Below are 22,678 nucleotides of genomic sequence, written 5' to 3'. Positions count from 1 at the left end.
AGATTCTGTAGAAAGCAAAAGACTTGGAGATTCTGTAGAAAGCAAAATACTTTGAGATTCTTTAGAAAGCAAAAGACTTGTAGATTTTGTAGAAAGAAAAAGACATGGAGATTCTGTAGAAAGCAAAAGACTTGGAGATTCTGTAGAAAGATAAAGACTTGTAGATTATGTAGAAAGAAAAAGACTGGTAGTTACTGTAGAAAGCAAAAGACTTGTAGATTCTGTAGAAGGCAAAAGACTTGGAGATTCTGTAGAAAGATAAAGACTTGGAGATTCTGTAGAAAGCAAAATACTTTGAGATTATTTAGAAAGCAGAATACTTGGAGATTATTTTGAAAGCGAAAGACTTGTAGATTCTGTAGAAAGAAAAAGACTTGGAGATTCTGTAGATAGCAAAAGACTTGGAGATTCTGTATAAGCAAAAAACTTGGAGATTATATAGAAAGCAAAAGACTTTGAGATTCTATAGAAAAAAAAGACTTGTAGATTCTGTAGAAAGCCAAATACTCGGAGATTCTGTAGAAAGCAAAATACTTTGAGATTCTTTAGAAAGCAAAATACTTGTAGATTCTGTAGAAAGCAAAAGACTTGGGGATTCTGTAGAAAGCAAAATACTTGGATATTCTGTAGAAAGCAAAATACTTGGATATTCTGTAGAAAGCAAAAGACTTGGAGATTCTGTAGAAAGCAAAATACTTGTAGATTCTGTAGGAAGCAAAAGACTTGGAGATTCTGTAGAAAGCAAAATACTTGGATATTCTGTAGAAATCAAAATACTTGGATATTCTGTAGAAAGCAAAAGACTTGGAGATTCTGAAGAAAGGAAAAGACTTGTAGATTCTGTAGAAAGCAAAAGACTTGGAGATTCTGTAGAAAGTAAAAGACTTGGAGATTCTGAAGAAAGCAAAAGACTTGGAGATTCTGTAGAAAGCTAAAGACTTGTAAATTCTGTAGAAGGCAAAAGACTTGTAGATTCTGTAGAAAGCAAAAGATTTGGAGATTCTGTAGAAAGCTAAAGACTTGTAAATTCTGTAGAAGGCAAAATACTTGTAGATTCTGTAGAAAGCAAAAGACTTTGAGATTCTTTAGAAAGCAAAAGACTTGGAGATTCTGTAGAAAGCAAAAGACTTGGAGATTCTGTAGAAAGCAAAATACTTTGAGATTCTTTAGAAAGCAAAAGACTTGTAGATTCTGTAGAAAGCAAAATACTTATAAATTCTGTAGGAAGCCAAAGACTTGTAGATTCTGTAGAAAGCAAAAGATTTGGAGATTCTGTAGAAAGCTATAGACTTGTTAATTCTGTAGAAGGCAAAAGACTTGTAGATTCTGTAGAAAGCAAAAGATTTGGAGATTCTGTAGAAAGCTAAAGGCTTGTAGATTATGTAGAAAGCAAAAGACTTGGAGATTCTGTAGAAAGCTAAATACTTGTACATTCTGTAGAAGGCAAAATACTTGTAGATTCTGTAGAAAGCAAAAGACTTTGAGATTCTTTAGAAAGCAAAAGACTTGGAGATTCTGTAGAAAGCAAAAGACTTGGAGATTCTGTAGAAAGCAAAATACTTTGAGATTCTTTAGAAAGCAAAAGACTTGTAGATTCTGTAGAAAGCAAAATACTTGGAGATTCTGTAGAAAGCCAAAGACTTGGAGATTCTGTAGAAAGATAAAGACTTGTAGATTATGTAGAAAGAAAAGGACTTGTAGTTACTGTAGAAAGCAAAAGACTTGTAGATTCTGTAGAAGGCAAAAGACTTGGAGATTCTATAGAAAGATAAAGACTTGTAGATGATGTAGAAAGAAAAAGACTTGTAGTTACTGTAGAAAGCAAAAGACTTGTAGATTCTGTAGAAAGCAAACGACTTGGAGATTATTTAGAAAGCAAAATACTTGGAGATTCTTTTGAAAGCGAAAGACTTGTAGATTCTGTAGAAAGAAAAAGACTTGGAGATTCTGTAGATAGCAAAATACTTGAAGATTCTGTAGAAGCAAAAAACTTGGAGATTCTATAGAAAGCAAAAGACTTTGAGATTCTATAGAAAACAAAAGACTTGGAGATTCTATAGAAAACAAAAGACTTGGAGATTCTGTAGAAAGAAAAAGACTTGGAGATTCCGTAGAAGCAAAAAACTTGGAGATTCTATAGAAAACAAAAGACTTGGAGATTCTGTTAACACGAAAAGGTGTTGAATATCTGTTGAGACCAGTTGACCTGAAGAATCTGTAACTGTAGATATAACAAGACTTGGAGACTCTGTTGTAACTAAAATACTTAAAGATTCTATAGACAGTATTAGACTTGAAGATACTGTAGTGAAAAGGAGACTAGATGATTATGTAGCGACCAAAAGACTTGGAACATCAGCTGAGACCAGACAACTTGATCATTCTGTAAACACTCTGAGAGTCTGTTGGGACAGAAAGACTTGGAGCATAAGTTAAGACTAAAAGACTAGAAGAGTCTGTAGATAACAGAATAATTAAATATTTGTATTGAGCAGAAGAATAAAAACATTAAGAAATACCTTAAGATTCAGTCCTGAACCTTCTGGACTTCTGCAGGACTGGAAACCTTCAACAGCAGAGAAGACACTTCAGTCGACTCGGAGAACTCGGCGACCTTGTCGGTTCTCTCTGAACGACGTGTTGTGTTATTTAATTTTCTCGCTGACCCGAGGTCAAGATCCTCTCCACTCGGGCGGCTCGACTTGATCCGACCTCTTTGACACCACCTGACCTGCACCCCCCCCCAATCCCCCCTCCTGCTGTAGCCCAGTGTTGCTGAGTTCATGACTGGGCCCTGATGCTAATCGTTACTCGTTAGAACTAATCGAAGGTATTGATCGGTGAGACACGCGAGCAGCGACTCGGATCAAAACAGCAGATTGACGACTCTACAACATCTGAGGGGGTCCAAGGTGCAGGTCAGGTCCTTTATACTTCAGTGGATTAAGGAGGTTGGATCTTTGATGAACTTGAAGTGGTTTCAGTGAGTCTTGAAGGACTTTGATTTGCCGTTACTATCAGAAAACTCGATGATTCAAAAGACTTCCTAGTGAGATCCCAAGACTTTTACAAAAGACTAGGAAGTTTTAGTGCAACTTAAAGACTCGAGGGTCATAGGTCAAGTACTGAGGACCTTAGTCTACTAGACTAGAAGACTTTGAATGTTTTAGCAAGACCCAAAAACCTGATCGTCGTATTATAGGACTCCAGGAAGTGTCCGACTTGAGACTTTTTCTGACGACTCGAAAACTCGACCTGTAGTCTCGGCACCTGGTCTTAGGATAGTCCTCCTCCTCCGGGCCCCCTCGGCTCCGACACCATCTCCGGCGTCACTCCATCAACCTGGGACAAAGACCAGAGTGCGACTAATGACGGGCAAGAGTTGACCTGCTATTATGACAAGACCTCATTTGGTCATAATAGATGTAATTGTTTTGGTTGCAACAACCGCCCCCCCATCCCCCCAGAACACCCCCCTGGTGTGCACCAACACACGTCACGTTCTTTTGTCTGGACCCTCGTCTGGCATCGTACCTCCGGTTGTAGACACCAGATGCCCCCTATACAGCGCGGGCACGTGAATGCTCCGCCGGTGCTGCCAGACCCCCGTCCCCCCCCCACTCAGGGCTCCCCTAAATGCCCCCTTTGTTTTAGGTGTGACAAAGACACGAGCGCTAGGTTTTTGGTCCGACGCTCGCCTGGTCCTCCTGGTCCATGACCCAGACAGGTGGATGCGTAGAAGGTGGTTGCGGGTTGGGGGGAGGGGTGTTGCATCTGCCTCCCCCCAAAACTCAACGACTCCCAGGGTCAGCCTCGACTCCATCTGGTGTCAGGAGAGAGGGGAGAAGCGGGCGGACTAACAGGTGGAAGGGGGTCCGGGGGGTGTATGGAGGCCAGATGATGTGGGACGTATGAAATTAGCTGTATATCACCGTGGAGACCCTCGAACCTTAATTAGATCTTGTTAAGTCTTTGACCTGTATGGGGGGAGTCCGTTTTTGTCTCCGCCTAACGAGCGTGACGACTCCTGACCTCCCGAGCATCGCCGGTTACTGCCGTCACCTCGTCGTCGCGCCGGACAGGAAGTGACACGTCAAAGTGAAAATGCGATCCGGATTCGATTCCGTGCTCGGGTTTTTGGGGACATGATCCCAGATCTACTTCCTGATCCTGCCCACGTACGATTATCTCTGTCTTCTGTTCTTGAGACTAGACTTTCTTCTTAATCCACAGCTTCCTCCAGATCTCCAGCGTGTCCCGGGCCTCCTCCCGGTGGAACATCTTCTTTAGGTGGGACTGAGGTTCTACTCTGAGTCTGTCCTGGACGTCTTCTTTCAGAGACAACTCGCAGGAGAAGAACTCGATAACTTGCTCTAAGTTGTTTTGAGGTCTCCTGGACTAGTGAGGTGCTTACCTGGGTGGAGGCCACGGGCAGATCTGGGAGAGATGTCATCTCCCAGTTGACCTCAGAAGAGCTGGAGGCGTTTTTTTTCGACTAGACAAATCTGGAGAGTCTTAAGAATCTGAGCCTGAACTTTCTGAGACGAACTCATGAATATTCAGACGTCTGCTTGTCGGCCATTGTTCCCCAAATGTAACAGTTCATTGTCTTCTTTTTGCCAAGCTGGACACACACACACACGCGCACGCACACAGACACACACACACACACAGATATATGTGTGCACGTATTCACATATTCACACACAAATACACATACACATAGAGACAAGCAGACACACACAAACTGACACAGACACACAAACACACGCATAAACTGACGCACACAGACACACACATTAACTGACATACACACACAAAAACAAACTGACACAGAAACACACATAAACTGACTCACGCATGCATAAAAACAAACTGACACACATATAAATTGACAAATACACACACAAAATGACACAGACACAAATGGACACACACACGCATAAATGACACACACCTAACAAACACAAACTGACACAAACATATGCATAAAAAAAATGACACCCAACTACTGACACCGACAAACACACACACAGACACACACTCACCCCCACACACACACACATGCACGCACACACACAGACACACACAGACAAACGCACACACACAGACACACAACCCTCCCCTCCTTAGCGGCTGGAATGTTTCAAGTGACATCGTTAATTAGTTTGTACTTCAGACGAAGTGCCGTGAGAGATTGTTGGCGAAGTCAAGGACACTAATGAACGTCGGACTTTTAACAATTCCCCTGTGACCACTTCACACACACACACACACATACACACAAACACACACACACTAGCAACACTTAAGCACCTCTCACACAAGCATCCACACACAAGTCTCTCCCTGACAGTTACGACGTTATTATTCTAGTAATATTAACACTTTAACAATTTAAAGCTGTAGCTCTAATGAAAAAGTGTTGTTAGTTCGCGGCTATCGTTGTCGTTTTCCAGTGCGTTTACTGCCGTAAGTTGTGTTGATGTTCTGTCCTTTTTGTCATCACAAAACCCGAGAAATATTTCTTAAGACCAATGTTGCAAATTTCTTTAGTTTTTGTTGTCGAAGGAAAAGTTGAAAAGCATGATAAGTTGTCGACGAGATGTTTGTGTTTAATAAACACTTTCAACTTCTGACTGTTAATGTAAAAGTCGAGCGATGTTTGTGTGTTTCAGCTTTTTTTTGGTTCTCACTAACATTACTTAGCCGTCTTCAACAAGTGTAAGCTTTCAAAGAAATTAAAAGAAACAACTGTTTTTTGTTTTCTTTAAAAAGACTGTCGACTTGTTTTGCCACACAATTGCATCGGTTCAATTAGCTTTTTACGTCGAAAGTGTATTTTAACTTTGTGTATGAGTGTCATGCTTATCTAGCTAGTTAGCTACGACAGTTAAAAACTGTAGAGTCACTTGAAAAGTGAATAAATAATCCATCTTTTATACTGATTGATAAAATAAAAGCAGATACTCAAAATAAGGACCAAGCAAAAATAAATGCTAACATGCTAACATAAGAAAATGGTCTTGGACTTCAGAAAGTTTTCATTAAAAAGTATGTTAGCAAATTCAACAAATAAAGATAAATGAGAAAAAGTTGCCTCAAGATGGTTGAAAGTCCCGTTCATAACTTAATCTATATAATAGTTTGTTTTTATGTTCGTTGTAACATGTATTTATTTTAATTTCTGAAATAGAACGAAAGCATTAGCTCCTTAGCTTAGCTGTGACTTATGACTACGATGTCTTTAAGACTTTTGACGTAAAGAAAACATGAAAGTTATAAAATATAGTTTTAAACACGATGACATAAAAACATTATCATTATTTTTTCATATGAGAAAACATTGCAGCTTAAATCATTCTTTTCAAGTTTCGCTTTTTCTCACATCGAGACTTTTCTTAATTTACGTTTCGCAAAAATCTTAATATATCCAGATTCATTCTAAGCGTTGAAACTTTGACCTTTCAACTATTGACTATTGAACTAGGAAGTGTTTCGTAAAAAATAAAAATAAAAGCAGCGAATTTAAAACTCAAATATTACTCATCAAATCTTCGCACATTTCTTCACTTTTTGAAAACGTCCGCAGAAACTGATAAGTGACACAAAAAAATCCTAAACAATTATTGCAACTATTCTTGTCACAAATTAAGTCTTAAAGTAACTTCGTTGGGGAAAATAATTGCTGACTCGTGAATCTTATTTTATCTTGTTTTGTGGGAAACATACTATTTAAATGGAACAAGGAAGCAGGTTGAAAAATCTCCTCTTGGTTTAGCATCTTTATAAAAAAGTCGTAGTGGCATTTATAACATTTTCTTTTTTACTTTGTCGACAAGTAAATATTTTTCCACATTAGTGCGACTCACATTTGTCGACATGAGAATCTTCGTCTCTCAATATTTGTTAAAAATTAAGCTAAAATCATAAGGTGACAGATTTTTTTATTCATGTGTTGCTTAAATAATAAAACCTTTAAAATTGTTAAAATATCTGTTTCACTTTTGTCAAATATGAAAGTCGTCGTGCGTTTTTTGTTGGCACGGAGTTTCTGACGTGAATTGATAAAACCGCATTTTTGACTACATTTTGTATGACGTTTGTGAACAACAAGAATTGTAAAGCTGATGAGAAAATACATTTTTTTCCATTATCATGATGTGCAGAAATATAACAAAACCTGGAATCAAAGCGGGGAATTGATCGAAATGTGTTTCATCCATTTTAAGTTACTTTAATCGCATTCAGACCTTTTTTTTATCCTTCAATTTTCAGTCAAAATCTCAACATCAAATCTCGCTCACTGAAAACACAGTAAAGTTTCTTTCTGCAGAACGAAAAAAAAGATCGCGAAAAAGTGGAAATACATTTTTCTGATGTTGGTTAACATGAGATAAAGAACAATGTAAACTAAAAAAAAATACATTTGTGGTCAGAACTGTGACGCAATGTTTTTTTTTTCGTATGACCATAATTTTATTGACCGGGAAAAGCAGAACTCGATGTATTTTTTTTTATTCTGATATTATTACTTTCTCAGGGCGGAGGCCAAATTTGTGGCCATTATTTTATTTACGTTGGTCGTGTAATTGTAAGAAACCTTTCATGATCGACGGTGCAAAAAAAACGACCAAAAAAAAGGTCCACTTCCCGTCTGTTGTTGATGGACCTGACCTCACCAGAAGCAGAAAGTTTGTCGTGTTTAAAGACTGTAACCATGAATAAAGGTACCTTTATTTTAAAGTGTTACCCAAAAAGAAAACACACCATCGACAGACACACACTGATTGTCTCTTAGAAACTACATATTGATTCTTTTATAAACACTTTGTCTTAAATAAAGTAGTGCATCCGTCCTCGGAACCAGAGTCCAGAAGCTCGACAGGTGAGTCCACGCTACAATAAATTAAACCTCCTCTTTTTTTTTTATTGTTGTTTCAAAAGGAGCAGAAAACTGAGGTCCGCGCGTGTGTTTTCTTCACAGCACCTGGAATTTCCACGAGGAAGTTTGATCCTTATAATCCAAACAATCCGCGTTAAAGTTGAGCTTCCAGGAGGCCGCCTGCTCCTTGTAATCCAAGCAGTCCGCGGCGGAGTTGAAGCCCAGGCCGGCGGTTCCGTAGCCCTGGGTCGGCAGCGACGCCGGGTTCTGGTTCAGGTGGCCCGCCACCGCGTTCGTGCCCATCGGGCTCAGCGTCGAGCCGGGCCCGGACAGCTGGTGGTGCATGGGGGTCAGGTAGGAGCCGCAGTCCATGCCGCTGAAGTAGGAGGTGGAGCCGGCGTAGCTCTGGCTGTAGCCGGACGCCTGCGTGTAGGTCATGGGGTAGGATCTCTGCATGCAGGACGAGGAGGTGGACAGCGGGTCGGACAGCGGGGAGATGGAGGCCGGACTCCAGATGGACACCGGCGCGGTGCTGGTGGAGACGGCGGGGACGGTGGTGGTGCTGGTGGGGGGCGTGAACTGGCCGCTGGCGCCGCTCTCCGAGCTCACCTCCCGGGCCGGAGAACTCTTCTTCTTGGCGGGGCGAACTTTGTTCTGACCCCCGTTCTGCTGCTGCTGCTGCTGCTGGCGACACTTGGCCCGTCGGTTCTTGAACCACACCTGCGGGGATCGAACCGTCGCATGAGTCTCGACAAAAACTCAAACTCTATTGTTGAAAAATTCAACTGGTAAATACATCAAATTAATGGAAATAAATCTGACTTTAAAATCGTTTGAATTACTCTCTACTTCACTTAAAGTTTAATTTTATTTCTCGCGTCATTTAAACACAAACCTACTTTATAAAATCACATTTAGTTTGTATTTATCTGTTTATTTAATAACATCTGCAACGTCGTAAAATTCGGGGTTTTTTTCACATAAAAAGTCATTATGCTCGTGAAGAATTTACACTTAAACTGAGTTCAATATTAGAGATACGAACCTCAATATTCACGTCATTGATGTCGTCACAAGTTTTTATCAACGTCACATTAACTTTGATACTTGAAAATAAACGACCGTCGTTTTAGTTTTGGGCCAAAAAACACGATTAAATATGATTAAAGTGTTTATTTAAAATAATAATTGATCGCAGCTTTCAACCACCTCTATCTTTCATTACTTTTTTTGGTTTCGTAAATGTTATAATATAATTTAGTATTTTTCTTTTAAACATTAAAACAAAGAATATTATTAATTGTTCTATTGGTAATGATTCATTTTGCATTTGTTTGAACGCAATTTAAATCGTGTCAACAAAAATAAACTGACGTAAAATTAAAACCGAAATAAAGTTTAACACAAAGATAAATAAATAAATACAAATATAATCGATTCATTTTCGATTTATTTTTTCTCGTTTAAAAACTGTGACGGTTTTTTTTTTTTAGAATTAACAGATCGTTTTCATTTTTGGATCTTTAATTAAAATGTCAATCAAAATGAATCGCTTAACGGAAGTCAGGTGACGTCACGCGGGCCTAACGGCGTGAAACAAATTCGATTTATATATTTTTAATCGACTTAAAATGACATCTTAATTTAAAAATAATTTTCGCGAGCCATTAAACCATGTGTTGCTCACGAGCTCTCCGGCAGAACCGTCTCTCTTCTCAACGTGCACCTGAGGCCGCGTCAGTGAAGGCTCACCTGGACCCTGGACTCCGGCAGGTTGATCTTCAGCGCCACCTCCTCGCGCATGAAGATGTCCGGGTAGCGGGTTTTGGCGAAGAGCGCCTCCAGCACGTCGAGCTGCGCACGCGTGAAGGTCGTGCGCTCCCGCCGCTGTTTCCGAGGCGTCGCTGAGAACACAAACGCAACACGAATAAACACCAACCACTCTCGGCGTCATAACCCTGGTTCTAGGCACCCACCTGGGTAGCCCACGGACGGGTGCAGCAGGTCCATGCCGGACGTGGTGAGGCTGAGGCCGTTGACGGTGTAAGGAGGTTGCTTTAGATACGACATCATGCTAATGTTGGTCTGGGGGCTGAAGTTGGAGAAAATCTTGACAACTGGCGGAGACCCGGATGTGGACTTGGGCGCTGCTTTCCTCTCGGTCCTCTGGTCACACCGGGGTCCTGGTCCAGAACGAGGGAGTTTCCGTCAAGCACTGAGTCAAACGTGACGTTTGAAACGTCTATATAATTATTTAGCGATGAATTAAACTGACGTTCAATATTTAAAAAAAACTGCGTACAATTCAGAAGATGACGTTTTAAAAAATAGTTTTTGTCAGGAATTAGATTTAATATAACACAATAATATAATATAAGACTAATTTAAAAAAAATATATATATATTTTAAAGTTTTAACTGATTCAACTTCATAATATAAAAAATATATGCTATTTTAGCTCTAATGTTTGCCTTTATTGAGTATTGAACGTACAATAAATGTTAAATATTTTTGTGTAGCTTTTAATTTGGTTCGTCTGTTTTTTTTTATTTTTTGGACGATGACATTTGTTAATTTTATCATTAGCCAAAGATAAAAAAACAACTCAAAAACCCCACAAACTAAACAAATCTATTTTTATTGTACAAACGAGGATTATATTAAATGCATTTAACTAATTTAACTAACTAACGTAACTGTATTTGTTTAAATCTCAAACAAAAATAGATTAATTAATGGAAAATGTTCTCGTCACAAACGTTTAAAATAAAATAAAAGTTTAAAAGACATTAATCAGTTTATTAAGTTACGTTAACGAGGATGGAATATGTTGACTTTCAGATTAAGTTTATTCCAGAGTTTCTGGGCCTCTTAAAATCATCGAGCACCAAAGTTGTTGACTTGTTTTTCTCAACACCATTTTTTTTTTAAATGGCCAAAAAAAAGAAGAAGCTTCATAACGGTTTAAACGCCGAACTTCATCTGTCACGTCAACAGCCGCTCGATAATAATTAGCTCGAGTGTGTGTGTGTGTGTGTGTGTGTGACGGTTATGATCAACACACACGTCAGACGCTCAAACTGTTAACAAGAGCGATTAACCGTCGTTGAACTGGAAATTAAATCGATATTTAACTCATAAACTTTAACTGAAGCGAATGTTTGTGTGTCTTCGAACGACCTCCTCCTCCGTCTGCGTCTTCTCGTTATTTCATGAACCAGGAGTGACGTCTGGCGTTTATATTCCATGAATTATTAATCTGACCAGAGGCCCACTGCTCGCTTAATCCCGGTTTTGTCATCTGGATGTTATTTGGAAAAAAACCCGCAATATTTAGTCGTAAATAAATCACAATATTATTTTTTTACTTTTATATTCCTCTTCGTGAAATATATTTGCAAGTGTAAATTAATTAAACATCTTTAATTCAAAAGAATAAAACATTGTTTTTTTAACTACTATATATTAAGCATTAATGATAATTTATCGGCTGTAACAACATCAATACATTTAGAAAACATTTATCCTCCACAAATTCAACATCAGAATTTTGACAGGTTATATAATTTAGAAGCTTAAATAAATTCAGTGAAATAGAAAAAAAAGTTTTAATGTTTAAAAGGTATCATATATTGAACTAGATTATTAATAGCGCATTTATAATAAAATGTTACTTTAATTCATTTTCTTATTAATCCTAATTAAAGGTACATAAAGTAAGGTATTTTTGTTTATTAGTGAAAATATAATTTACAATAAAATTATATATTTGGTCGTAAAATACTGTGAACAAAAGTTTTTATTCCAGTTAATATATTAAACATTCGTTTAATTAAAAAGCTGTGGTCATTTAAATATAAAAACTAGATTTATAATGATATTTAAATAATTATAATATTACAAACTAATGTTTATATTTAATTGAAACGGTGTTTTAGCTTGTTAATGATTTGATGTTTAAATTAAATCAACAGCGAACTCAACGCTACATCATTAAATTCATTTGATCTCATTTATATCAGTTTATTTCTTGACTTCAATCATCTTTTCTTCTTATTTCTAGTTGTTTCTAAATCATATTTCTCTGGTTACCGGTCCAGGTCGTCACTCACCGAGCGTGTGTGCGCCAGAAGCCTCGATCCTCCAGTGCAAACGTAGAAATGCAGCTCGTGGAATAATCGACGTCCGCTGGAGTCTCGACGGTAAACAACCAAACACGAGCGACGATGATGAAGATGAAGAAGAAGAGGAAGAAGAGGATGATGAAGCTGCGCGGATTTTCTCACAGTGTTTGCGAGTCAACTTGCAGTTGCGTTTTGTACAAAAGTATCAGCCAATCCAGGGCCGAGCCGGGCTCACATGGACCTGCACTTTTTTCACTCTTTGGGAAACAAATGTGACGACGAACGTTTTTTTTTTTCACTGTCGCCGAGGTTTCGACCAATCAGAGCGCGAGGAGGGGGCGGGGCGGAGGGGAGAGGAGGAGAACTAGAAGTACTGATAGTACGAACTGCTGCTACAATCAATACTACTAACTACTACTATTTATTAATATTAAAACTTATACTTCTAATTTTAGCAGTACTTTTATCACCTTTACAAAAAGGTGCACGAGTACTTCCACTACAGCTGCTTCAACTTCTTATTGAACAACAAATACTTTTAACTGTACTACAAAACAATCCCTAAATTTAAGATGTACTGCTTCATTAATACTATGATGGTTATTGATATACCAGTTTATTTATTGCTTTTATTTCTAATACTACACCACCAGAACATATTATATTATTTCTGGACCAAAAACTAATACTATAAGTACAACCAGCACTTTTCATTTCAATATGAATCTTGGTAATACTACCTAGTATCTGTAGCTACTACTAAGCTATAATTTATATTTCTATTGCTAATACTTCCTCTAAATGTATTCTGCAGATACCTATTCCACCTTACTAGCTCATACTAGCTAAATACTTGTTTAAAGTACATACTGAATTCAACAGAAAAATCTACTAGTAGTATTTGTACTGTCATTAATTTTACTTTTAGGTTTGCTACTACGTGGTCGCTTCTATAGTCAGCGCTACTGATGCTAAACTTCTATTAATGTATATTTAAAATGCTCTAAAAAGTACTTTATATATGGCTAACATTACCTTAACTTTAGCTTTAAAAAATAATGTAGCAAAAATGTTAGTTTAACCAGTTTATAAATAATTTCAAGTACCTTAAGCTCCACTCTAGCAGCTAAGATTAGCTTGAAGTTGAGCTAACCTCTAACATTTGAAGTTTTAGTTAAGCTAACACATTCTTGTACGTTAGCAGTTAGCTAAGCATAGCCATCTGAAAATACATTGTTACTAAATTCAACACAACAATGAAGCTAACACGTTGTTATCTAGAGGAACTAGCACAGCGGCTAACATGCTATGATCTTTTCAGTTATTTGACTAAAATGTGACACTATATGAAAATAAGAGCTTATAAAAAATGACAAAACTGTTATTATATTCTTCAAGATAGCTGGAAAAAGGAATGAGTTTATTTGTGAAATGTTTTAAGTCACTATGCCAGAAATCTTTAATTTCCACAAAAAGTTCAACTGTAAACATTATAATGTCATATTTGGTTGTAAATGTTTTATTGTTTTATAATATATTTAATAATATTTTAACACATATATCATCAAATATATAATGTGTGACCCATACAAACTTTAAAATTCATGTATAAAATCTACAAAATTCCTTGTATTGTATAAATAATACGTTTTTTTGCGGTATTTAAGTTATTTGCACAAAATAAGAATTTGTTCAGTCAGTTAACAGTGTGTGTGAAATACACTTAAAGTCTGGGAATCAAACCTTTAGCACACAATCTTAACCACTAGACCAACACTGATGTTCACCTAATGTGTTTCTGACTTTTCAAGGCTCTCATGTAACAACCCTAAAACAAACACCTTTTTAAGCCGTAAGAACATGTACATAAAGTTTTTATTTATTTTTATTTTTACTGACTTTAATGTTCATGTTTGTTTATGTCTGTGTTTGTACACTTTGTTGCTTGATAATATATTTTAGCGCATGTTTGTTACATGTTAGCACATAGTTGCGTGGTTATGTTAGCATGAATATTTATATATTTAAGTAAGTTAAAAGCTTGTATTTCACTTTTTTCCTCATAAGTACATGTTTACGTGTGTTAGTATAAGTTCATATTTATACATGTTTTTTTTAGTTTTACCGATGAGAATATCCTTCAGAAGTTTTTCGGATCCAGATGGATCTCCAGAAACACAGTTGTCATCACGTCTTGAAAGTTCCATTGGAACACATTTATTAGTGAGTTATTAAAACAGGAATGTGTTGAGAAAAAAAAAGTGGGATAAAATACACTTAAGACGATGAAGAGGATAAGAAAGTCCGGGACTAAAGCTGCATGTGAATGCACCACCGTCACATTCCAGCGTGTCGCAAAAAAAAAAGAGGGATTTAGAGATTTATTTTTTTAAAACTGTCCTCCCATTCACTGAGCAGCCAGTCTGCCGCCACACCGGCCCCGGCAACCGAGCCGAGACTCAGAGAACCGATCGGATCTGAGACACCGGACCTGCTGGGAGGCTGCGGCCGGGGAGGAGCGCTGCTGGCCCGGGCAGCTGCTCCGCTCAGACCCGCACCTGCTGGAGCTTCACAAAAAAAGCAGGTAATTGATCGAAATCAATTATTCCAATTTTATTTTTACGCGTTTCGCGGGATTTTATTCTGATGCTTGTTCCAAAAATAAATAATTCAGCTGCTGGTGTTTAAACTGGGGACTTGAACGCACCACTTGAAACTCAAAATAACACGCCGCGGGTTTTTATGTCACGGTTTGGTAAATGTATCATCCTAAGAGGCTTTATGTGCACACCTACACACACTACACACACACACACACACACCGAGACCCGATTTGAATATTGATTTAGATTTATAAACACAGAGACGCCGCGGATGTTTGGGACTCGTCGTGTGTTTGTTGTGCTGAAGGCCGGAGTCAGAAAGGTGCGCGTGTTTCTGTCACACACTCGCACACACACTCGCTCTCTCTTGACAGATCTCCATCACACACGGAGCAGCTGATTTTTGGAGGACCATTAGATTTTTTTTGTTCCCCCTTCAACTGTCATGTGACGGAAAAATACTGCAGCTGCGACAACGTCAGGTAAATTTATCATTTATTATTTATTATTATTTCATATGATTTATTTCTATTATTGTCAATTCATCTTGAAAAAAAAAACATTTACTTTATCATTGTGTCATGATTTTTTTCCTCACATGCATTAAAGGAAAAAGAACAATTTATTAAAAATAAAGAATAGAGTAAATATATATTTATATATATATATTTTTAAATGTATCACACATATAAAACTACTTCAAATTGATTTGTCATTAAATATATGAATTGCATTTTAAAATACAAACATAAAAAACACAATTCACACAATTATTATTACATTATTTACATTGTTTTATATTAATAATGAAAACAATGTGAAGTTTTAATATAAAACGTCTTTTGCGCAAACCCTTAAAAAACCTTTATAAATATATATATATATATTTGTCATGTTAAAAATAGATTTCGATTGGTTAAAAATAGTCGATAATCGGAGCATTAATAACAGCATATTTACGAGCTGCGTGTTTCTAAATTTTAACGGTTTGAATCAATTAAATTAAAATGTAAAGGAACACGAAAGAAAATGAAAGAGAACAAATATTTAAACGTCCCTCCGCTGACTCACTTTATCTGCTGATCTCAGCGTTTAATTCGCTAAATAATGTATCAGAGAGCGATGTGGTGGTGGGAGGCGAGGGGGAGGGAAGGGGGGAGGAAGGGGGGAGGAGGGGGGGTGGTCTCCGTTGGGACCGTGGATCTTAAACACAGACGTTTAAAAAGGCGGAGGGGACTTGAACGCGCCTCCGGGCTTCGCTCCCACTGACTCGCGGCTAATTGACGACGACGAACGCGCGTCTTTCATGTCTCCCCCCCCTCTCTCTCTCTCACCCTCCTCACCCCCCGTCAGGCCTCGACCCGAGACTTCCACCCTCGGAATCTAAATGTTTGACCCTCGCTTGATTGTCATGAGAGAGATCGCTGACAGTCAGAACGCCCCCCCGACCCTCCCCTGTCTCCCACCTTTCTCCCCCGCACCACAGGGGGGAGCAGATGTATGTATTTTACACTGTACACGTTTACTTTTCGACACTAAATTATGGGAATAAACACAAAATATTTATATATCGTAACAGCCACATTTTTAACATTCTCATTTAATTCCACAAAATGTAATTAAACTCTAATTTTAAATATTTATGACAGTGGCGACTGCGTGAGGGTTCGATTTAATTTAATTTTTTAACTTTTGGTGAATCGATTATCAGCCAAATTATGAATAAAAAAACATATTTTCATCAGTTCATAGTATTAAAACATATGATTAATATATTCATTCGTTCATTTTCTATCATTTACACTGTTTTTTTTCCATTAAGTGTCTAAAATGTTGTTTATTATTTTCAAAAACTAAGTCGTTTTTTTTTCTGAAAAGACAGTTTAAAGTATGATGACAATTAATTATATAGTTGCAGGAAATTGTTTATATAAAGTTGTTTTAAGCTTATTTTCTCAAGTGTAGTTGATTAAATGTTTAATTAAAAAAGAAAAAATATAAAACTAAAAAACAAGACTTTTTTCTGATCTGGTCAGTAAAACACGTTAATATATTAATAGATAATAAATAGAAACTTAAATAAATGCTTCCGCAGCTCATTTAGCTTTGACATTAAAAGTTTGTGACACGTTTGTTGTAAAATACTTTATCATTGTTCATGTTGTTAACTCTCTCTCCTCTGTCTGTCCTCCCTACATCTCTGCATGTTTTTCATCTCGTCCTTCTTTGAGGACTTTTGCATCTTCATCTCTGACTCCATATATAAACGTACGTCATAATAAAGCTTCACTCAAGCTGCTTCTCTTATACGTCTCCACCCCGTCTTCACTCTCTTCTTCACCTTTGCCCAGCACTGGATGACACTTCTACACACTTTAAACACACAAGTGTCAGACTCAGGATTACGTTTCAAGTAGAGTTTTAAGCTTCTTCTTGTCTTCGTGTTTGTTTTATTTGGAATCTTCTCTTATTATATACACGTTTTAAATTGTGACTGAAACAGTGGAAACTTGAGAACAAAGAAAAGGGAAATTCACTAAAAAAAAAAATGCTAAAAAAAACATGAACAAGTAAACAAAACAAATAAAAACATTATCAAAAAAATAAAAAAATACAAAAAAGAAACGAAGATAATTAAAAATAATAAATTAACAAAATACACAATATATAAGAATTAAAAAAAGTTTATATAAATAAAAGTAAGCACAAAAAATAATATTCCAATTATTATCTTTTTATTTAGAAAAAACAATAAAACCATCATAAACAATTGAAAAAAAAACTTAAAGAAAAGTTGTCAAACAAAATGAAGAATAAAGAGAGAATTCAAGGCGACACTTTAATCAAAATAAATCCATCACAAAAACCACAATAGAATTGTTGACGTAAACAAAAACACTGACAGCTAGCAAGTTTAGCTAGCATCTTTAGCATCTCATTGAACATCTTGGTAAAGGGTAAAAACACTAGTTGTAATATTACTGTTTTTTTCTGGTAGCAATTTAACCAACATGCTCGTCTTCTAATGAGACATTTTAATATTTGTTTACATCATGGCCATCACTTCATGTTGTGTGTGTGTGTGTGTGTGTGTGTGTATGTGTGTGTGTGTGTGTGTGTGTGTGTGTCAGCCCAGTCGTCTCCTTCATTAATACGACACAGGCTTTTTAATTACCGCCATAATTGTTTGTGTGTGTGTTGACGCAGGAGTCGCCAACAAACAAGCGGATGCAATTAAATCCGGTCGCCTCAGATCATCAATGAGGACGCGTCGGGCCTGAAGGACGAACGCCGGGACGACTCGTGTTGAAGGTTCAAACGCCGACGAACACCAGAGTCTTTTTTTTTTTTTTTCCTGCCGCCGAGTTAAATCGTGTTTGTCGGGTTAAAAAATGAAACAAAAGCTTTAGTCTCGGGCTGGACCTTCGGAAAAAAATCTGTCTGACTCGGTCTGATGTCTTTGGAGTTGCTCACAAGTCTTTGATTTGACTGACACATTAAAAAAGTATTTCACCAAAAACATCTCGACTTGTCCTTGAACCCTCAGAGTTAAACCGTCTTGTTTTGCCTTCACTTCTACAGTGGAAATATCATTGACCACGACTCTCAACGTCCTGGACTTTAAACTCTTAGAAGTGACTTTGAGCTAAACTATTGAAATCTCCTGTAAATTGGTCTTTTGGGAAAGTCAAGTAGTGACAAGAAGACTTGGTGTCCACCAGATTCCAAGTGTTGATAAAGTCCTTTTTGGTCTCAAGAGTCTTTGTTGAACATCGTAAAAGTCTTCATCTTGACTTCAAGACCTTCGTCGTCTCTTCCTACCATCAAGACTTTCGATCTTTTCCTGTCCTAGTCGGCAATGTTTCCGTCAACTTCCAGAGTGAGAAAGTTCCTAAGATCAAAAATGGAGGTTCAAGGTCCAACCAATGCTGGCCTCGGATGGACCTTGAACCTCCATATTTGATCTTAGGAACCTTTAAGTCTTTAGGGTTCGGAAAGAAAGTCAACTAGTTGCCCCCTTAAAGTCCTCAACTGGTGTTAGAGTCTTCCTTTGATCTGTCTTGACTTGATCCAAACCTTTGAAACGATAAATGACCTCAACTCTTAATAAGTCGTCATTAAGTATTTCGGCCCCTTTAAGTCCGAAAACTGATCGATAGTGATCAATAAGATTAGTTTCAGCCTAAGATCTAAACTGCATCTGATGTTTTTAACCCTTGGAAAGAATGTTTTACCTGAAAAAAACCTGCAGAAGTCTGAGAAATCTTGAACAAAATGATGTAAAAAAAAAAGAGCAGAGAAACTTCCCCGACATTGTTTGGACGTTGAACCTCCATCGATGAAGCTCCTCGATGAAACCTAGTGTCGAGTGCGAGTCTGTGAACCCTCGGCGAGCCTCTCCCGTGTGTTGCTAAGTAGCACGCTGGTAAAACCTGCCCTGCAGTCTGGACCTCCGAGTCTTCAAAGGAGGGAGAACTCAGTGTGAGGGATTTGTTCAGGCTTATTTGGTAACCTGGGATTTGAATCGCTTTCTGGGAGGCATTCATAACACATTTGGAAATCTGGCATTGTGGGATTCCGTGTGTAATCTCCGCCGTAATTTTCCTGAACCGGCCCGAGACTGTGACGAGTCCTGATTTATCAGACGCCTCCTTGTCTCGGGGGTCTTGAGGTGAGGAGCCGAACGTTCAGGTTGGAGTCTTGACAATGCCTCGTTTATTCCGGGCGGACCATGTGAAGGGGTCAGTACCCGGGTCTCCAGAGGGGATTCTCACAGACCGAGGCAGCATTAGGAGGTGGATTATACCTCCCTGCGAGGACGCTTTGGGGGTCAAACACACACTCGGTCATGTGATCACGCTAATTAGGCGACTGACTTTGTTGTAACATGTTTCGACTCGACAACAAATAAAACGTCTCCAACCTGAGTGACCCCGACTTGTCTTTACCTCGCCCCTCATGTTAGTGGTCCTGGGAACCCCTGGATGTTATCTCTGGGGTCACAAAACTTTAATATCCATTTGAAAATCAATAGAGAACGAGTCAAAGAACCAGAGTCATCTGAACATACCACGTGTTGACTGTTTGGAGCACACTTTGTTCTTGGTTATTCTTTTCAATATATATATATTTTTAGACAATTTCTAATGCCCCAACTGAACAAACAAACCTTTTATATATACATGTTCTTTTTACCTGAATTATTTCACAAATTCTTTCTTATATTCTCATCACTTTTCTTTCTTTAAAAAGACATTATTCATATTTTTTTCACAAAACTTTATTATTGGAATTTCTTTTTGTTTACTCACCTGGTGGGTTTGATTTTCTACAATACCTGTCACATGATGTCTCGACCAATTTAGGACGCGTTCAGGAATTGACTTGAACGATTGAATATTTTTCAGGGGCCACATTTTTACAGTGGCTCTTGTGAGGGGCCGTCAAACAAAAATCAATGATCAAAAAAAGTATAAAATCAAGTAATAAAATCAATCTTCATCTGCTTATCTGACTGAATATGCTTAAATTATATTATGTTTTGATGTATTTTCATTTAATTTTCATAACTTTTTTAACTTTTTTTTATCTGATATTAAAGCACTTTTACTCAAAATATATTTTTTATTTACCTAAATTTTTTTGAGGGTCAAAAATGAGGACAAAAGTCCTAAATGAATCATAGAAATAGATTTAAATAAACAATGTTCTCGCTCATGTGACCTGGGTGACGTGAACGTTGGAACCCAAAGCTAATGACTCACATATCACGAGACAGATCCTGCTAGAAAGACTTTAAAAAAAAGTGACCTGAAGAAAAGCATCTTATCTGTTTTTATCCACGTAACCATGGCGACCAGGGTTAATCACTTCACCCGCCAGTGGTCATAATATTTGGGCTAATTGGCGAGCATGTACAGACAAACACTCGGAAGGTAGCGGCTCTGGATCGGTGCACTCCACAGAGTTTGTGGGTTCAGTCCACGCTCGGCGGTGACTGACACGTTGGCGGCGCCTCCTGCTGCCCACTTGGACCGCGAGGAGTGTTGGCGGCGCCGCAGCCAGATCCTCTCAAGCCCCTAATATCTTTCTTTGGACTCGCACTTCTGCCAGCCGAGGTTTCCCCCCCGTGACAGTTGGACATCGTCGTCATCTTCGGGAGACGGCGGCGTTCCCAGCCTCCGGGGGCCTCTGTGAAGGCTCGCCTGTCAGCCGGCCCCTCCTCTGCAATTAGGAGAGTAAACACTGGCCTGTACCAAGAGAGGGGGGCGGGGGTGTGAATGAGGGGGGTCCGGCTCCTGTACGACTGTCAGCAGATCTGGACAGAAGGCCTTGGATGAGACCAAAGAAAGTCATATAAGGAGCCTGAAGATGAACCTTTTGACCTTTTTTTGTATTTAAAAAAAGGATTTTTGGTAACATTCACCGTCTTTTTGTGTCTATTTTATCTCTTTACTTTCTTTCATTCTTTTCTTTTACCTTGTTTTTACCCAAATGTTTTTCCAACTTGCTTTTGTGTCACTTTAAAAAAAAAAACCTCCTTTATTAAAAAATAAGTTTTAACTCTATGAACTTTTCATTTTCACTTACTTTCTTGTTATGTTCATTTTTTTTATATAAACAAAATTGGTTGTAGTTAATTATGATTGATTGATAGACTTATATATTATTACATGTTTTTCTTTATGACAGTTGACAGTTATTGTCTTTAACAATCAATTAATATATTTTTTTAGTTTACAATCTGTGTCCTTCAAGGATCATTACATCATTCAAAACTGCATTCTGTGGAAAGCTTTAATCTGATAATCTTTTTAATTTTTTTGGGGGGGATGGAGATATTTTCTCCCATTTTCTAATGATGGTTAATGATGATGTATTTATTTAAATATTATTTTAATATCGTTTTTTTTAAACGTATTAATTATTAATTTACATGTTTATTTAGTTTTAATGTCATTTTCAAAAATGTACGTTTTATTTATTGTTGTTGGTTTTCAATTTGTTTCTTGTCATTTTTTAAATTTTATTACTTATCTGTTAATAAAATGTCATTGTGGTGAACTTACTTTTGAGAATTAAAGTTTCATGTTCAGTTTTCTTTTTATAAACTTAAAGTTTTTATTAGTATATCACCTTGTATAGGTGTTTTCTTTCTTCTATTTTACTCTTTTTTTTACTTTTTTGGAGCTTGATACATTTATTTTGAATATTTTGGTCACATGGCCTAAAATTCCTACAACCAATCTATTTAAACGCCCGACCTGTCTTTCATTTTATTTTTTTAAATATTCCCTACAGTAACACATGAAACTTCCTTCACTTCTCCTGGTCGTCAAGGCGACTGATCAGCGCCTGATGGAATGTTGCTGGAGCTCGCTGTAGTTGTTGCTCCGGACCGTGGTGGCTGGTATGGGGGGGGGGGGGCGGGATGGGGTGCTGTGGTGGGAGGCGGCACCCTCCGCTCTGTCCAGGCAAGGAGGCCGGCTGCTGCGGGGGGGAATGTCGGGAGAAATGTTTTGGGGGTGAACCTGCCAGAGAAATGCCATGCGGTGAGCGACGAAAGGAGACGGAGAAGAAGAAGAATCGTTGCCAACGGAAACCTGGTGTCAGTTTGGTCCTGATGCTGAACCTGATGATGGCTTCTTTCTTGTCTGCTGGGTGAGCCTGGAACCCTTTGATACTGGAACATTAGGAGGAAGTATCTCTGAAGAACCCGTTTAGCTCGAGACAAGAGACCCTAAAGTGGAACCGTTAGTCCGTCGGTCCTCGAGTGATTGAATCAGATGGTGGACATGAAGCGGGCCCTTGCCAGAGTCTTTACGCCGTCCAGAGAGCCATGCTGCAGCATCATGGTCCTCAGCATGGAGAGACGTGGGGCAGATGGGTGCAGTGTAGCAGCACAGGCCCTCCCCCTCCACCCCCCACCCCCCCATCAACCCCGCTCGCCCCTCGAATTGGAGGCATCAGCGATGGGAATGGCTCAGTGTGAGTGCGAGTCTGGGTTCATGGCTGCGACAGAAAAGCTGCCGGTGGGGCGTTTGGGGGGCTGGGAGAACGTGAG

General features: G+C 38.2%; 1 protein-coding gene and 1 long non-coding RNA gene across 2 annotated transcripts; one reads left to right on the top strand and one right to left on the bottom strand.

The window, feature by feature from the left end:
- Window positions 1–7,719: 7,719 nt before the first annotated feature.
- On the bottom strand, window positions 7,720–12,181 carry otx2b (orthodenticle homeobox 2b). Its single transcript, XM_087780109.1, has 4 exons — window positions 11,999–12,181; window positions 9,862–10,068; window positions 9,638–9,789; window positions 7,720–8,605 (listed from the first exon to the last, which is right to left on the bottom strand). The coding sequence occupies exons 2-4, from the start codon at window positions 9,956–9,958 to the stop codon at window positions 7,982–7,984; spliced, it is 873 nt and encodes a 290-aa protein (XP_087636235.1). The 5' UTR covers window positions 9,959–10,068; window positions 11,999–12,181; the 3' UTR covers window positions 7,720–7,981.
- Window positions 12,182–14,458: 2,277 nt separating this feature from the next.
- LOC148060715 (uncharacterized) lies at window positions 14,459–18,112 on the top strand. Its single transcript, XR_015709286.1, has 3 exons — window positions 14,459–14,594; window positions 14,988–15,095; window positions 17,821–18,112. It is a non-coding gene; the product is annotated as an uncharacterized LOC148060715 (long non-coding RNA).
- Window positions 18,113–22,678: the final 4,566 nt, after the last annotated feature.

This window comes from Callionymus lyra, chromosome 18 (assembly GCF_982586985.1).
Source record: "Callionymus lyra chromosome 18, fCalLyr1.hap1.1, whole genome shotgun sequence".
Lineage (NCBI taxonomy): Eukaryota > Metazoa > Chordata > Actinopteri > Syngnathiformes > Callionymidae > Callionymus > Callionymus lyra.
The sequence above is the reverse complement of the archived record's forward strand: the minus strand, read 5'-3'. Positions and strand labels throughout refer to the sequence as shown.

What these genes read in the sequence shown, in the direction of transcription:
- otx2b (XM_087780109.1), bottom strand. Translation starts at nt 9,958, where the DNA reads ATGATGTCGTATCTAAAGCAACCTCCTTACACCGTCAACGGCCTCAGC. An exon ending in CCCGTCCGTGGGCTACCCAG is followed by an intron (nt 9,790 to 9,861) that starts GTGGGTGCCTAG and finishes TTGTGTTCTCAG; the next exon opens with CGACGCCTCGGAAACAGCGG. An exon ending in TGCCGGAGTCCAGGGTCCAG is followed by an intron (nt 8,606 to 9,637) that starts GTGAGCCTTCAC and finishes CGATCCCCGCAG; the next exon opens with GTGTGGTTCAAGAACCGACG.